Source organism: Tasmannia lanceolata, unplaced genomic scaffold (genome assembly GCF_043159265.1).
Source record: "Tasmannia lanceolata isolate RefF3 unplaced genomic scaffold, GAP_Taslan_0.1 ptg000002l, whole genome shotgun sequence".
NCBI classification, from domain to species: Eukaryota; Viridiplantae; Streptophyta; class Magnoliopsida; order Canellales; family Winteraceae; genus Tasmannia; species Tasmannia lanceolata.
In genome coordinates, this window is record NW_027518679.1 from 42,235,274 (window position 1) to 42,252,261 (window position 16,988).

The following is a 16,988-nucleotide window of genomic DNA, read 5'->3' on the forward strand; positions in this document are numbered from 1 at the left end:
TCATGGCTCTTTTGGAAGTCAATTTGGGTTATCGTTTTGGGGAATTAAGCCCACTTGCTATTGTTTCTTATCATGTAAGCATTGAAGGCCTTGTATAATGATGTTGCCCTTAAAAATGAGAAACTATTCCAAAGGAAAAGCCCAGTACCTTTGAGCATCAAGTAACCCAGCCCTACCCACTTTGAAAACAAGATACAATACATATATAGTCATATGCCACAGAAGCACAGCAAGCAACACTGTTATGTCTGACCTTTGTGCGTGCCTGAAGTTTCACCATCAAAACGCTGTTACTCCACAGATTTGGATTCTCAGAAAACGCAAGTTTGAATCCGAAAATGCAGGGAATACAGTTAGTGGTGGGTGTGGTAAACTATATTTGAATTTGTGTTTTTGAGTTACGTGTAATTAAATATAAGGGATTTGCTAGTAGGGGTGCAACCCGAGTCCGGTTGGATAGGGTACCCAAACTGAGAGAGCATTCCCTCAACCCTAACCCAACCCAACGTGAGCCTCCCCCCTCTAGATCACTCAACACTAACCCAACTCATCTAACCCGAAATCGGGTCGGGTTGGTCTGGGTTCACCTTGGGCCAAACAGGAAAACACAACAACCCAAAGAAAATCAAGAGGACGGAGGACAGGGTTGGGTTGCCATGGCCTCAACCCTAACCGAACCCAAAATTAAATGGGGGTTGGCTTTTCCCAACCCAACACTAGCCAAAATCGGCTTGAATCTGTCGGGTTCGAGTTGAGCCCGACCCAAGCTGCACCCCTATTTGCTAGGGACAATCGCATAAGGTGTGTTGCATGAGAGAGCTGCCACCTAAGATGAATTAAATGAATATGACAAAATCTGAGCCCATGTGGCTGCTCTCTCATGCAACAGCCCATCTGCGAAATGTCTTCTGCGATGGTCCCCACCAAATCCCTTATATTTAAGTTAATACTGTGAATGTGGTGGTCCAAATTCAAAATAGACAAATATATAGCAGCATCCCCACAAGTTGGGAGTCTACTTCACAAAACCAACCTACCAGAAATGGAATGAACAGAAAATATCAAAAATGCAGTTGGTGTGTATCAAAGAATACAGTGGAAAAGTGTGTATCCATTATAGATATAATTACATTGTAAATTCAAGAGATTTACATCCAATAGATGAATACATGTCTGATTCAACATTTGAAAGATGACTCTCCATTAAATGCAGTTCAGTTTAATGGATATTTATACTGTATACAAAAGCTATCTGGGTTATTAAAATCACAGGAGGGCTATTTAGTTATTTGCCAGACTCACCTGATCTCAATTCTTGCTCAAGTTCATCAAACTCCCACCCTCCAATCTCCTCTGTTGAGTAATCTCGGTTCACCTTCCCAAATTCTGACTCCAGCTTTGCCAATTCTGCTTCAGTATCTAAGGATTGATCTACTGTGGAAGAAGTTGGTTTTGTGGGCCCTTCTCTTTTCAGTGGAGGTGTCTCGACAATCTGTGTTGCAATGGATGAACTCTTCTCTGATATCTCCTCGGATAGTGTCTCTCCTTTCGGAGACGGAGTCTCAATGTCTAATGTCGGTCTTCCAATAGATTCAAACTCCTTTTTTGTTTGTTCAATAGCATCAAATAGTTCTTTGACTTTGGGATCATCTTGCCTGCATCAGAAAGGACCATTGGTTTTTTTTCCAGGAAAAACAAAATACATGCATACAAAAGTAACAAAAACAAACATTGAATGAAAGGGAATAATGGCATGTCCAAAGAAATAAACCTGGAAATAGTTCCATATTGATCATAAAACAGCTGTTTCATGTGGTCCACTACGCTGAAGGTAGTGACAATCTGAGAAGAAAACAAAAGCCATGCCATGAATGTGATATCTGAAAGCAAGTAGAAATATCAAATATCTTCAAAAGGATAAACGGCTCTCCGACCTTATGATCATTTAGGCAAGTAGAAATTTCAAATATCTTCAAAAGGATAAACGGCTCTCGACCTTATGATCATTTAGGGAAGTGAAAATAGCAGAACACACTTCAAAAAGTTACTAACTTTAACATTTGATTGTTTTTAAAAATAAAACCGACAGTTTTCAAAGAGTAGTATGAATTAAGACGATTCAAAACAATATTCAAAACTCAATAGAAACGGGAGAGCTTCTCTTTCCCTAATGTTTGAAAATCGATGGCATCTCCTACAGAGATTGCATTCTCTTGGTGTGTTCTGCATGGTAAAATCCTCACTAGGAACCAACTTACTAAACGGGATATTAGTGATTGTAGGATTGTTGTTTCTTGGCGCATAACAGGCGAGGCTCCTAACCGCATCTTCATTCATCGTCCTAGGGTCACTTATAACCATGGTTTTAAATTTCGGTGGAGACCGAAACTGAAATTTGGCGAAATCCGGAATTTACCAAATTTCGGAATGTTGAGAATTTCAGTCTGAAATTTCGAGAAAATATAATTTATTTTTTTAAAAAGAAATGTTACAAAAATTCGGCCGAAATTTCGGATTTCGGTGGGGTCCGAAATCGGTACCGAAACCGAAATTTAAAACCTTGCTTATTACTGGACCTACTAGTTTAGATTATTCAATGTCCTTCGTGACTCTTTCAACCTATCATCCATAAGATTGTTTTGGTCTTCGTTGTGTAAGTCCATAGGAAATAACAGACTCACATGTTTGTGGAAAATATTAACAAAGATTGGATTACTATTAGTAAGGGCGTCGTTTGTGTGTGTAAAGTTTGATTTTGATGATAGTAGTAAATCTTTGTACAAGGATGGATTGATGTCAGATCTACGAGCCTTGTGGGGATATTTACTGACTCTAATGCCAAGGCTTGGCTTATGTAGGTTATCGTGAAGATGATGCCTCAAAAGCAAAGGTTAAAGCAATGTTGAGTAGGATTAAAGTAATATCTCAATTTCAATTGAATGTGACTCGCTCAATACAATCCAATGGTTAAGGAGTAATCCTTTCCTCCAAGGAGATTCGGATGCCTATTTAGAGTGATGAAGGATCTTATTTCAACTTTGGAGCATTCTTCTCTCATATAACCGAGAAGGAAATGCCGGAGCTGACACCCTAGCAAATCTTGGTATTACTTGTACATAATTGATTGTTTAGCATGAAATTCCAGCATAGTAATCTTGGGATATCATAGCCTTTTTGGTGTGTTTTTGTAGGCTTTTGCCTCCTTAATTCAATTCTTACTGAGCATTTCAATCTGCATACAAATTTCAATCTTCATCCAGAACAAAATTTATTTTCCTCTTTTAAGTTGATTGCTCTCATTAGCTGTTTGGTAAGTATAAGCAAATTGATACACGCATGCCACACGTATTCCCCATATGTGTTACACTTCCATTTTTTGTAAAAATCGTAATACACTCGATATATTTATATATCTGAAATAATAATATTATCTGGAACACTTGCTATTTTGAAAAAAATAGATTTGGCACAAATATTGCCATTGGGTATAAGTTAGAAGGTTCCTCAAGCATGTACTCGTGTGCATATGCATGTCCATATCAATCTATCCCCGAAAGTATCTATCATAGCACAGAGTGGTAGGAAGAAATTTATCATTTTAAAGATCATTTCCACTTGAATGGTTGGAAAGGTTTGGGGAGGAGCTACTCTCATCGGTTTGCACCATAATACGTTCATATATGGGTCTCTTTTTTTTATTAATCATCTAAGCACTACATGTGACAAGGTTATACTTTTGCTTGTTGCATGCTTGTTGGATATATTTTGCTCATAAAAGCTAAAACATGTTATGCCTAACATTGGGAAAAATAATCATTTCTCTTCATGAGAACCTTCCATGAAGATGTGCTTTTTAGTGCATGGAATGAGAAAATGGAAGGGGGAGGGGGAGGGGTGTGGATCTTCAATATACGCAATTTCAAAGGGTCCTTTTGCATACAAAAACTATCACGATGCCTAAAAACAGGCGACCTGGTTGTTGCAAAATTCAAAACCTCAATGTGAAAATCAAAAGGTAGAAAAGTGGGTATGAAGCAAGTGAATATATACCTTTGCTTCGCATTCCAGATATTCCTCTTCAAGATTTTTTTGTTGGTTTGGAATTTCACTTTGCATACTGGAATCCATTTCTGACCTGGTACATGACACGAAGAAACAAATTAGAGTCAATCTCTAAGTTATTAGCATTACTTCATAATAAAGATTACACTCCCACCTAATTTCATTACCTTTCACTAAAGTTCTTTAAGTTATCCACAAGTTTCTTGATATTATTGAGAGAAGGCCCCAACTCTTCCTAATAACAAATTCAAAATACACCAATATAAGAGTTGCATTCATTGTATAGTGAGGCCATTATAGATCACATTCTTCTGTGCTAAAACATATGCCTTTGATCATTTCAAATGAACCATTGTAATAAGCAATACCTTGTATGCAGAAAGGTGATGAATGACTAACTTGGCAAAATAATTTCCATATTTCTCCAATTCCTCACTTGAACATAGACAGAAAAAACAATTAATAACTACAAAGGACTAAGGCAACTATAATTGGTGATACAAAACTCACTGGCATGAGAAAGCAAAATTTAGAACCAGGAGATAAATCAAGGGAGAGGTATCTCCATTTAGGAATTAGAAGCAACATATTCATCAAGTTTCGGCCATCAAGCATGGTTTTAAATTTCGGCCAAAATACCAAAATTTCCACCGAAATTTTGGATTTCAGCCGGGACCGAAACCGAAATTTATACCGAAATTTAAAGTTCAAGATTTACGCCAAAATTTCCACCGAAACCGAAATTTCAAATCTTGATTGCAAGCCATAATATGCCTAAAAAGAAAACAGACATACATACTTGATCTGTTTCTCCTTATGCTCTGTATATGATGATTGGAGAACCCATGTATCTTCCAAGAAATTGATCCAAGTATGGACAACATCTGCCTCTACATTACATGAAGCCACAGACCTTGAAAGCTCGTCTTCCTATAATTTAAATAGATATAAAAAGGAGAGGCAGGTTTCAGACATTTGAAAGATGAAAGCAACACCCTAAGCTGTAAAATCATCTTAAGATATCGTAATTAGTGTTTTTTTTTTTTTGCAGATATCGTAATTAGTTATGAACAATGAAACTACAGTGAGCAATATTCAGACCTTTGCTTTCAAGTGGGTAACAATTTGATTGCTTGCTTCATCAAATTGTTCTCTCTCCTCCCTGGTATTGTGAAGGCGTGCCAGAGCAGCTGTCAAGGAGACATTGACCTACAATGGATGATCCGGTCATAAAGATTATAGAATAACCTTAAACGATATAAGTGCAGAGCCTTTAGTTTCCATCATGGAAAATTGTTAGATGCAAGGACAATGTCTAATTGTTTTTTATCAGTTAAAAGGCATAGGGAAATGGGAACTTCATCAAGTGTCTTCAGATTGAGATACAGACTTAACATCCACTATCCCATATGGAATAAATTCGAAACTCAGCACTTGGATCAACTTTTTAGCAAAGAAATGTGAAGCATTCATCTTTCCAGAGATAAAACATAACCAAACTTGAAGACACACATTCAAAGTCATAAAATTAAAAACCATGCTAGAAGCCTAGAACTAGCACATCAAGAAACTTTGTTTAAACGTCACTTAACATTATGTGAATACTGATTTTTTGGAAATAAAATGAAGGATATGTACCTTTATTGTGTATTGAAGGTGATTTTGCCATTCCTCTACAACTGGGAAATGTCCGTAGTTATACTGTATAGACAGTCAGGACTTTTATGTTTTTCAAAGCAAGGGCGGTTTAGTTTATTGGTGTGGAGGAAGAGAAGAGAAGAAAATAATGGGGAAAACCAGTTCCAATTGAGCCAAGATAATCCTTTATTACTCCTCAGTCACAATCTAATGTAAAATGAATTGTTTTCCTTAACTAACACAGCTAATTATAAACACTAAGAACATAACAGCTAACAAGGCTGCCCTTTTGCATTCTATAAATCTCCCTCTCAAACTGGTGTGTCTGAAAAGTGAAAATCATGCCCGTCTTGCTAAAATGTGATCACGCCCAAGAATTCCGGTGAACAAGTCAGCTTACTGATCCTTGGTCTCTCATTGCTGGCTCAATGTATTTGCCTAACTTTTGTCATAGATATATCCATGCTCACAAGTGAGAAACAGAGGTGCTTTCCCAAGGAGTCATTCTTTCAAAGCTCTAGAGTAGAACTAGGACAAATGGAAAACGGGGAACAGAGGGACGCAGCTTCCTACCCTCATGAGTAAACTTCTCCCCCCAAAGATATAGCTCAATCATGAAGTTGCTTCCATTATATAGAAAAGAAAAAAAAAAATGTCGGTTTCAGTATGCGTGTCGATTGCCATGGAAATGGAAACATGTCATTTTTGGTTGGATATTTCACCGTAAATACTGTAAAATCACAAAAGCATATGGAAACATATGCAAATGATGGAAATTTAAGATAAAACTAAAGATATGCTAGAATAAGCACAAATACACACTTTGAAAACATCACATAAGCAAGGCAACACATTATAATGGTTTAACAGGATTATGCTTCTTATGGACACTTCTCCTTCGATGATTTGATGGGACTGGATGCAGGTCAATGGTTGGAAATGATGCTCTTCCACCACACCAATGTGGTTGATAAGTTATAGTAAATTTTGGATTCATCTTCCTAAATTGTAATTTGTTAAATTGTAATTTGTTCTGTTATTTCAACCATTTTGCTCCCCATCATACTCATTCTCTTTTGAATAAAATTTGATTTTTCAATAGAACCAATAAATACCCATGGCACTTTCTAGACACAAATAAGATGAAAATTAAGGGATATGTAATGTCATTTCATTTTAAAAATTTATTGTGGAAAAATAGCAGCTTCAAGTAGACATGCTGCCTTGTCCAAAGGCAGCATGTGGCATAAATGTAGTGCAACCATGTCATCAACTATGGAAAGCCATTTTAGACTAACATATTGTGTCATATGGAATCCTATACTCTCTCTTTTTTTTGAATGGCAGCTGATTTCATTAAAAAAGGACTGAGATGGTCAATTACAGAGAAAGAATAGAGGCGAAACAACAGCGATAAAAACAAAAAGGAGAAAATCAAGGCGGCAAAAAATCAAAAAGCTTCAAATCTTCCTTCTCCATCCCTTCCCTAGTGAGCCCATCGGCCACCCCATTAGCGGAACGACGCACACGTTTAAAGACAATACATTCGGACCCCACCCAATCTTGAATCTCATCAAAGAATCTGGCAAATCTCCAAGGATAAGGATGAAGGCCTTTGAGCCAACGAATCACATTCAAGGAATCTCCTACAAGTCTACAACCACCACATTATCAAGGCTATTTTTATCCAGCAACTTTATGCCTTTGAACCAACTTTATGGCATCCTATACCATGTTAACAATTATTCATTATTGTATCTTATAGTGGAAAAAGATGCCCGAATCTTGCATAGTATATAAGAAATATTTGTGGTTATGTAATTTATCAGTTTGAGAGTAATATATACAATAGAAATGTGTTGTGAGAGAAATTGATGTGGGAACTTTTATAAGGTTATCCCACCATTTTGCATTGAAAACATGTAGATCTTTATAAGCATAAGTAAGCCAGCCCTAGAAAAGACATTGAGCTTAGGTGATGCAACCTCCCATCCATACAAGTTCATGCCTAAACCAGCACAAATCTCACTTGGGTTTAAGTAGGTGCCATTGATGTGCAGATTTGGTGAAGTGTTTCTGATGGGGCATAAGTGTGGTAGTGTTGGTTATCGAGTATTAGACTGTAATGCCATGTCAGCAACCAGATCCATAACCACTCAAAATAAGAGTACAACAACAGTTATGGCTGATGTGCAATAATTGTGACTGAATGAGGTCCCAGATGTTTCTTTGAGTAGGTATAGTCGCGATGAGTCGGTAACCAAACACCACAACGAAAATTAAAGGATACCAGTTATTATGGCAGTAACAGTAAACAGCAGCTGAGAATAAAATTATACAGTACACCTGATGAAAATAAAAGGGTAAATATAAATTTATATGCACAGGTTAAAGATGGAGTTTCAAACAGAGGCATGGAGGTTTTTATTGCTAGATATAAAGTGAGTAGAAATACCTTCTTCAATTCAGCCTCCAGTTGATCTCTTTGTTTCTCAAGTACTGCAATCTCAGCTGCCAACTCCTGTAAGAATGACATAGCAAAAATGGCGTAAGTATAGTTTGCTTTGGATCAAGAATAACAAATAGATCGTGGCCTCTTCACACACATAAATGAAGCAGAATTACAGAGAAATCCTGAACCAGAAATAAATTGTTACCTTTCTGTAATTTTTTAATTCCCTTTCTTTCTAAATTAATCGTCATTCCCAAAAAAATAAAGGAATTCTGAAAAAGAGAGAGGAGCTTGCACACTAATGAATAAATATTACAGAATAGCATCTTTAGACTACATCTCACTTGGAACATCCAAATATCAAGTCAGTTAATAAAGCAAAGGGTAATTGTGATAATAAAAATACTTACCCAGTACCGTACTAAATGGATTTAGAAATGAAACAATAGGACCTATTATAAATCATGATTTTTTATACAAATACAGAAGGGACTAGAGCAATGTCTTCAGGGTGTATCAATAAGATGAACAAGTTGTCTCATGCAGATAGGAGCCCAGATAGAGACACAGACAAACACCAGTCATTCTATTCTTTATTATTGATACCCTATCAAGCAAGGATTTTTTCTCATTCATAAATTATTTTGTTGTTAAAAACTGAAAATAGAAAAGAGCGTGAGATTGATTCTTCTCCAAAACGATATTTCTCTCCTTTCTTTTCAACTAGTTATCAGAGCACTGCAAAACTGAAAACATGCAAGAAGAATTTTAGGGATTTCAATTTGCTAATCAGCATGGTGGATGAAATACCTATTTATTTATAACTATAATAAAACTGCAATTAACCCATTCAAAAAAAAAAAAAAAAAACTGTGATTAAGTGAAAAGCCTGAAGATAAGAGGTAAACTAACAACTGATGTTAAGAAGCTTAAATACCCTTTAGACATTTACATGCTATTTTGAAAACACTACCCCAAGGCGGTGATGGTGTATACTTTAGTTCCCAAGACAGGGAGGACCGGTATACTGGTCCAGGTAAAGGGTGGGGCCAGAGAGATGACCAAAAAAGGGCATTCACGTACCGTCATATGTGCTTGGTCTGAGAAGCGCCAAACCCTACTCCCAAATGGATGGAGGCTACTCAGGCGTGAGACAAGGAGCTGACCTAAGTTTAGGGGAACCGAGCGAGCAGGACTCGACAGAGCAAACTAACAACTGATGTTAAGAAGCTTAACACTACCCAAGGCGGTGATGGTGTATACTTTAGTTCCCAAGACAGGGAGGACCGGTATACCGGTCCAGGTAAAGGGTGGGGCCAGAGAGATGACCAAAAAAGGGCATTCACGTACCCTGATATGTGCTTGGTCTGAGAAGCGCCAAACCCTACTCCCAAATCGATGTAGGCTACTCAGGCATGAGACCAGGAGCTGACCTAAGTTTTGAGGAACCGAGCAAGCAGGACCCGACAGGCAGTCAGGTGCACCTATTTGGGAGGATGCTCGTTTGGCTGGGAAAGGTTCCAATTTGCCCACTGAAGCCAACTGTTTGAGGTTTGGGGGGTGCGTCCCAATAGCAGGTAGTCCTGCTCTCATGAGGGCTGGCTCAAGAATGGTGACAGACTTGATCAAGGTGAGAGTCACAAAGTACTTGTATCTACAATTACCCTCGGAGGAGTACAGACGAAAGGCAGTTTAACTACTGGATTGTTAATTATTCACTATCATAACCTTATGGTAGGGGCCTTTTTCAGTTGTAATTTATTCTATTGTTAAATACTGAAAAAATGGACATGGGAATGGATCTACTCCCACAAGTTCTTTCTTCTCTGTGTTATGCTTACGGCTGTTCTAAACAATTCAAGAGATAGTTAACTAGACAAAAAATCATGGCTTTGTTAACAGCTCGAAGCAGCATACCTTCTCAATCTCACCAACTTCATTGGCTTTGGCCACACGGAAGTTAAGTGCCTCTTCTTTTTGATGCCTGCTTAAAATATGAAGGGAAGCATTAGAAAAGTCTTATATTGTAAGTCCAAAAATTAGAAGAAAGAAGTAAAAATTTTAAGGCGGAAGTTAAATATTAGAGAAGTTGAACAAGTCAGAAGGCAAGGTACAATTTCTCTAAAGTGGCAAAGTCAAGTCATCAGCACATACTTTCCTATCATTTAAGATTCAACATTGCTTACAAAAATCAATAAAATATGAGAATCAATACAATCCAACACTCATGTAAGCAACAAACAAAATTTTATACAAAAAACAAAATGTGGATTAGGCTGCAATGACCTTCCTCTATCTTATTGATAAGCATTGCACAAACCAATATGTACAAACAGTTGTCTTACTAGTTGAATGAGTCTCTTCAATAGCCATTCTTCTAGTACATATCTATGTCACAAATATCGTTCTCGGGAATTTCTTAGCAAGGTAAAATCTAAGGATATATTAATATTTTCATTTTTTCGGGTTTATATAGGAAAAAATGATAAAATAAGATTATTTAAAAATATATAAATTAAGAAAAAATAGAAAAATATCGTATTAGGCTGGGCTATTTCCAGTCCCTTTAGAATCTCATTTTCAAAAGACAAAAGAAAAGGATGAAGATAGAAGATAAAGAATGGAATCCTGAGAATAAACCTGCTTTCCAACAGGAGTTAACAGTACTTTCACTCATTTACTTGCATTTGGTTTCATATGCCACAGACGGGCATAAAGAATTAAACAAATGACAGAGAATATTATGCAAAGCTAGCTCACACAACCTCATATGCTTGCATCCACACTTAACAAATTCAAGACTGAAGTTGTTTGGGACAAATTTAAGATAACTTGGAAGGAGAAATATGTTAATAGTAAGGTCATCAATATTTATATGATTTGAGATAACTTATAGGTCATTCCTAGTTATGCATCAGATCCTTGAGAACACAATAATACTACAGCCCCGCTTCAGCCAACAGAGAGAGGTCCAAAATGACTTCCATCCTTCCTATCAGAGCAAACAATGGAACCAATGACAAAACAAGGGAGGTGTGACATATCATGTCATGAAAGTCCCAATACTCGCCCAATGAGATGGACAGAGGACTGATCTTCTGCCCATAATACCATCACAACAGAAGAAACTAATATTTAGAAACTCATATATGGGCAAAACTGGGTTGATAACTTGATATGTGAGAGTCAGTGATTGAACCAATAAGTTCTTTGATTAAATTGTCCAAGTCGAACAAGACTTCGATAGGCTCAGTACGGCTAAAATCAGATCAAATCAAGTGAGTCAATGATCTGGTGAGTTTTTTTTTTAAAGCAATAAATGGAAACCTTAAAAGACAAGAAAAGTGTAGAATAATAAGCTATCGGGAATGCTCTATAAGACCTGTGATCTGAAATTCTTTTTTCTGCCTTCACGGTGGAACTAGCCAGAGATTCTGCCAAGATCTTCAACTTATCAACCTGCACAATAATTAAATATATCATATCAGCAACAAACATAACCAAGAAAGCATGTGAGTTAAGATTTCTGCTAATTGTACTCTATTACAAGGTCATTTTCTGTCTTGATATGTGTTAAACAACCCAGGACTCCAAAAGCTTAAGCTGTAGGCGAAGCCGTTATTTAATCTTTTCATACTTTAACAACCACCCCCACATCCCCCCCACCCTCTTTCTTTCTTCACGTGTGACCCCTCTTTTTAGGGTTGGTCTACTCGCGGCACATGTGGCCCCTCTTTTGGGTTGGTCATTACATGTGGATTTTTAATATCAAGGAGTTTTGAAACCATGACCTTTGCTCTGATACCATGTTAAACAACCAATTACTCCAAAACCTTAAGCTGTTGGAGAAATCGTTATTTAATCTTGGTAAATGATTTTAGCAATCCAATATTTTGATAGGTAGCGAAAGTAGCATGTCGTTTTGTTTTTAAACGGGAGTCAAAAGATTATTTACGGATGACGAGGGGAAGAATGGGTTTTGGGTATGAAGATTGGCAATGCCAGCATTGTCAGTATCATAATTGCAGTTGGCGGAAGATCTGTAGAATTTGCAATCGCCTTGGGATGCATCTGGCTGCGTTAGGGAAAGGGGGAGCTCGTCATCGAAAGAATGAAAAGGGGAACTGGCATTGTACCCCTTGCCGGTACCTTAATTTCGAGTGGCGAAAGAATTGTCATTGGTGTCGCCGAAGTAGAACCCCTTCCAAGTGGGTTCCTCGCCCCTTATCCCGCCCCTCAGCCAGCCTGGTTTTAACCCAGTTGGACGATGACCCATGGCCCGATACGAGCACTATTACTCACCAGATTGGAGGATCCCCGAGATTGTGCATCACTGGTAAGGAAGTGGAGGTTCGGATGGAATCCCTAAAGTCTTGTTTGATTGGGAAAAGGAAGAACCCTATCGGAGCTTTAGAAGACCTTTGGCTCTGGGCAAAAACTTCTTGGAACATTCCATCGTTGCAATGCCCATGTATTTTGTCGGAAGACAAAGTTCTGCTTATGTTCGACTTTGAAAGGCAAGCTCTCAAGGTTTTTTCTTCTAGTTTTGAATCTTTAGCACCCTATCTGAATTCGCTTTCACTATGGAAAAAGGAATTCGTTCAAGGGGAAGAACCTATGTGGGTCAATCTTTACGGTATCTCGTCACATGCTTGGGCAATATCAACGGTGGAGGCTATAGGCGGTTTGCTTGGCAGAGTTCTTGAAACTAAGTTGGAAGGTAATCATCAACACTGTATAAGCTTTGTCTCGGTCAAAGTCCTTGCTTCCCAAAGGATTGTCTCAGGCTCCTTTGTTGTCATCAGAATTTTAAACCATACCTATAGGATTGGTATCGAATTCCCTGAGAATCCTGGGTCTTTTCTTCAAACGGTTTCTTGTAATACAATATGTAGCTAAAAGAAAGCAGGGTCAATCAAATTGGTGGTTACTTCTAAAGAGATCTGAGTTTGTTTCTTTTTGCTGACTGGACGTTTTTGGAACGCATAGTTGAAGGTTGCAGGAAAACTTGATAAGCAAGAAAGTTCAGATGTTGGAGTTTTGTCAGATGTTGGAGTTTGTATACAATCTTTTATGTTTTTGCTTTGGGTTCCAAACATAGGCTCCTGGATTATCATACAATGTAATTTCTAGTGGGACTACTGGTCCCCATGTATATTTCATGGTATGAATAAAATAGTCACTTTAAAAAAAAAAAGATTATTTACAGTTCCAAAAGAGCTCTGACAAGGCCAATTGAAAACAAAACAACAACACACTTTCGCCACGTATCATAAGATTGGAGTGCTAAAATCATTTCCCTTAATCTTCTATACTCTAACAATATGAAATTAAGAGCAGTAAGACATGTGCAGCTAACTGAATGTGGCTCAAACTACTCTGCAGTTATAGTAGTTACCAATGCAATGTTAAACCATAGAGGCTACATGACCAGCCACGCTAACCCCATCCAAAATTTACAAATAAAAATCTGAAAAAACCATGTTCTCCTAACCTAAAAATCAAGCATGAAGCTGGTGCATAACTGCATACAATTCTTCAAGAAAAAACAGTGAAGCTTACAGAATCAACAATAACATTTCTACTTGGCACTGAAATGTTTTGACAGTATGCCATCTGTGGGTTACCATATTTCCCAGTGCTAATATACTTGTATCTGGACAAGAACTCGTCCCACGTAAAACCAAGTCCGCATGTGTGAACCAATGATTGACATGATGACTTAGGCCAGTCGAATGAGTTTTTTATTGACTCTGTAGGATCAAAACCATGTCAACTCAGATGACTCGATGAACAGCTTATAGGAATTGTTAGAAGGTGATATTTCCTCATTGTAGAGAAGGTTCTAAATACCTTCAATGGTAGCTTCTCATGAAAATCTACATCTCCAATGCATCTAGTTAAGGTCAAGGGCTCAAAGCACACCCTTAGATCAATGATGCAAGCACCACGATCTCCAAATGAACGAAAGCTTACAGAATCAACAATAACATTTCTACTTGGCACTGAAATGTTTTGACAGTATGCCATCTGTGGGTTACCATATTTCCCAGTGCTAAGAGTCTCCACCTGTATCTGGACAAGAACTCGTCCCATGTAAAACTGAGTCGGCTTAGGCAAATCGAATGAGTTTTTTATTGACTCTGCAGGATCAAAACCATGTCAACTCAGACGAGTCGATGATCAACTATAGGAATTGTTAGAAAGTGATATTTCCTCATTGTAGAAAAGGTTCTAAATACGTTCAATGGTAGCTTCTCATGAAAATCTACATCTCCAATGCATCTAGTTAAGGTCAAGGGCTCAAGGCACACCCTTAGATCAATGATGCAAGCACCACGATCCCCAAATGAACGAAAGCTAGGAAAAAATGGCAGAGCATAGTTGTGGTGGAAACCCTCAAATCCACAAGGAAACATACAGTGACTAACCACTGAAAAAAAAATAACAACACACTCGAAACACGACATCCCTTTAGTTCCCATCTAGCTTCCTTTGTTGCAACCTAAGTTGTAAATTTCGTTTCGTTCATCGTTTCGTTTTGGCGACTAGGACATAATGTTTCGGGGTATTTCGGTCATTTTGTTCAAAACTTTTCGTTCCACTACGACGACCGAATTTTTTTTTTAATAGTTAAAAATATAAAGAGTCCAAAAAAAATCAGAAATTGTTAAAAATATAATAAACAATTAAATGAACCAAATATGTAAAATATCCAACATTTACTTAAAGGAAAATCAATATCAGTTGAAATGCCTGTGTTGACCAATGCCTGACAAGATAAAATATTTATAGACCAAATTATGAGATTTTTTTTACCGGACTTTCCGGATTTAATAATATTTTGACATGATAGAATTTATGAATTTTTAAAATTGGAAAAATACCCCATCGTTTGGAAGCTAAGATTTTGACCCGGCATGATTTTTTCAAATTTTGTACTATAACTGGAAAATTGACATTTTATCCTCTTAGAATTGGGTCTTGAAACTATTTTTAATGAATCCAAATGAATTCAAATGGGGTATTCCCATATTTACATGAAAATCTTAAGTAATTAAAAGAGTTTACATGTAAATACTAAGAAGAGGAAAGAAGAAGAGAAGAAAAGCAAGAAGAGACAAGAAGAAAAACAACTACAATGACAGATTTTAGACGAAATTGGGCACTTTGCCCATTTCATCTTAAATTCAGAATTTCGTCCAGAATGGACCGAAATCCAGAACGAAATGGAATATATGGTCATTCCGTTATGGAATGACATTTTTTGTCCATTCCGGATGAACTGAAACAAAACGAATTTTAAACTTAGGTTGCAACCATCAAAGTTCAGTTTTATAAAACCGGGGTGGGAAGAAACATCGTTCCTAAAGCCATTCTTCTAACTTGCATCTGCTTTTATAATTTGAAAATAAAATTTCGGATTGGGGAATGATAAATTTGCCCCTTTATCGGTTGAGACGGTAGACTCCTCACTTTCTCTTTCCTCGGTGGCTCTTTTGGGTTAAAGCTTTCTTTATCCGTCTATTCATCTCACCACATACAGTCCCCTCTCTCCTTAATCAACGTGCATCTTCTCACCACCTATCTCTTCATCTTCTCACCACTAGAACACCACCGCTCTCCTCTCACTGTCTCAAAGCAAATTTTCAAAATATGTCTTGGTGATCAATCGTTTCCCCTGTTTTTCATTTTTGAAAGAGATCGATTTTTTCCCATGTTTCTTAAGTTGTTACGAACGGGATCAAACGATATCGATGTCGAGGAGAAAAGTTTTATGAGACCAGGTGTTGAATTCGTGGATGCTGATACTGCGGTGTGACGCTTAAATATCGTCGTCATACGAACGGGATCAGACGATATCGATGTCGAGGAGAAAAGTTTTAAGAGACCAGGTGTTGAATTCGTGGATGCTGATACTGCGATGTGACGCTTAGATATCATCGTCAGCAATGCAAATGTCGTCGCTAAGGAGAACAGAGAGGTTGGATGGTGATACTACTCCAACCAGCCCTTTTGTCATTTTGTTGATTTTAAACACTTATCAACATCACCAAAACACCCCAATCCTTCCTGCTCAAGCTTCCCTCTTCTTTCTACTGCTCTACTATTCCTATATCCTATCATCAGCAAGACCTTAAACATAAGATGAGAACCAATAACAGGATCCATCCATTGAATTTAATTCCTGGTAAATAGATGTATATATATATATATATATATATATATATATATATATATATATATATATTCTAGAATTACCAATGTTCTAGGCTGAATTCACCTTTCTCATTTGCTTTTTTTCTCACTGGAAATTTCATCCTACCCATCTTCTAGTTGTCGGAGTCGCAAAGAATCCATCTAATGACCTCACCAATCTTTGCTAGAAGTTTCACCTCAACAACCACTTATGGTCATTCTGGTGTTTCATTGGTCAACTTCTACAAATGAAGAATTCTGCCGTCATTTACAGCCCCTTTTCTTTCTAAATAAGAACTCTACCATTCTTCTCATATGGATTTCATTCCACGCTACATAGGAGCTTTGGCAAGTCATCAAAGCTCTCACATGGTAAATCAACAACACTTGCATTGGGCACGGTGATTTGGGATGCTTAGCGTTCTTTTCTTGGGCGGAAAGAAGTAAGGCTTTTGCATGACCCAACAAACCCCCACCCACATCCACGCTACAAGCATGCATGCACAGAGACAATCTGACTTTCAGCCAAAGAGCCTGAACAATCATCTATGATTTCCTCAGCAACAACGAAACATTTCTTAAGAACATCCTCAATCATAAATGATGCCTCTGAATTGCTTTCCTAGTGTATGAGCTC

At 37.6% G+C, this 16,988-nt stretch overlaps 1 protein-coding gene across 1 annotated transcript in view; it reads right to left on the bottom strand.

The window, feature by feature from the left end:
• Nucleotides 1-1,048: 1,048 nt before the first annotated feature.
• Nucleotides 1,049-16,988, bottom strand: part of LOC143873395 (uncharacterized) — a 56,569-nt gene continuing 40,629 nt past the window's right edge. The window contains exons 9-18 of the mRNA XM_077376809.1: nt 11,535-11,611; nt 10,070-10,136; nt 8,156-8,221; nt 5,164-5,271; nt 4,862-4,992; nt 4,431-4,497; nt 4,230-4,297; nt 4,051-4,135; nt 1,772-1,842; nt 1,049-1,655 (exon numbers count right to left, since the gene is read on the bottom strand). Of these exons, the coding sequence (XP_077232924.1) occupies nt 1,286-1,655; nt 1,772-1,842; nt 4,051-4,135; nt 4,230-4,297; nt 4,431-4,497; nt 4,862-4,992; nt 5,164-5,271; nt 8,156-8,221; nt 10,070-10,136; nt 11,535-11,611 (1,110 nt within the window). The 3' untranslated portion in view covers nt 1,049-1,285. The remainder of the gene's footprint in view (nt 1,656-1,771; nt 1,843-4,050; nt 4,136-4,229; nt 4,298-4,430; nt 4,498-4,861; nt 4,993-5,163; nt 5,272-8,155; nt 8,222-10,069; nt 10,137-11,534; nt 11,612-16,988) is intronic.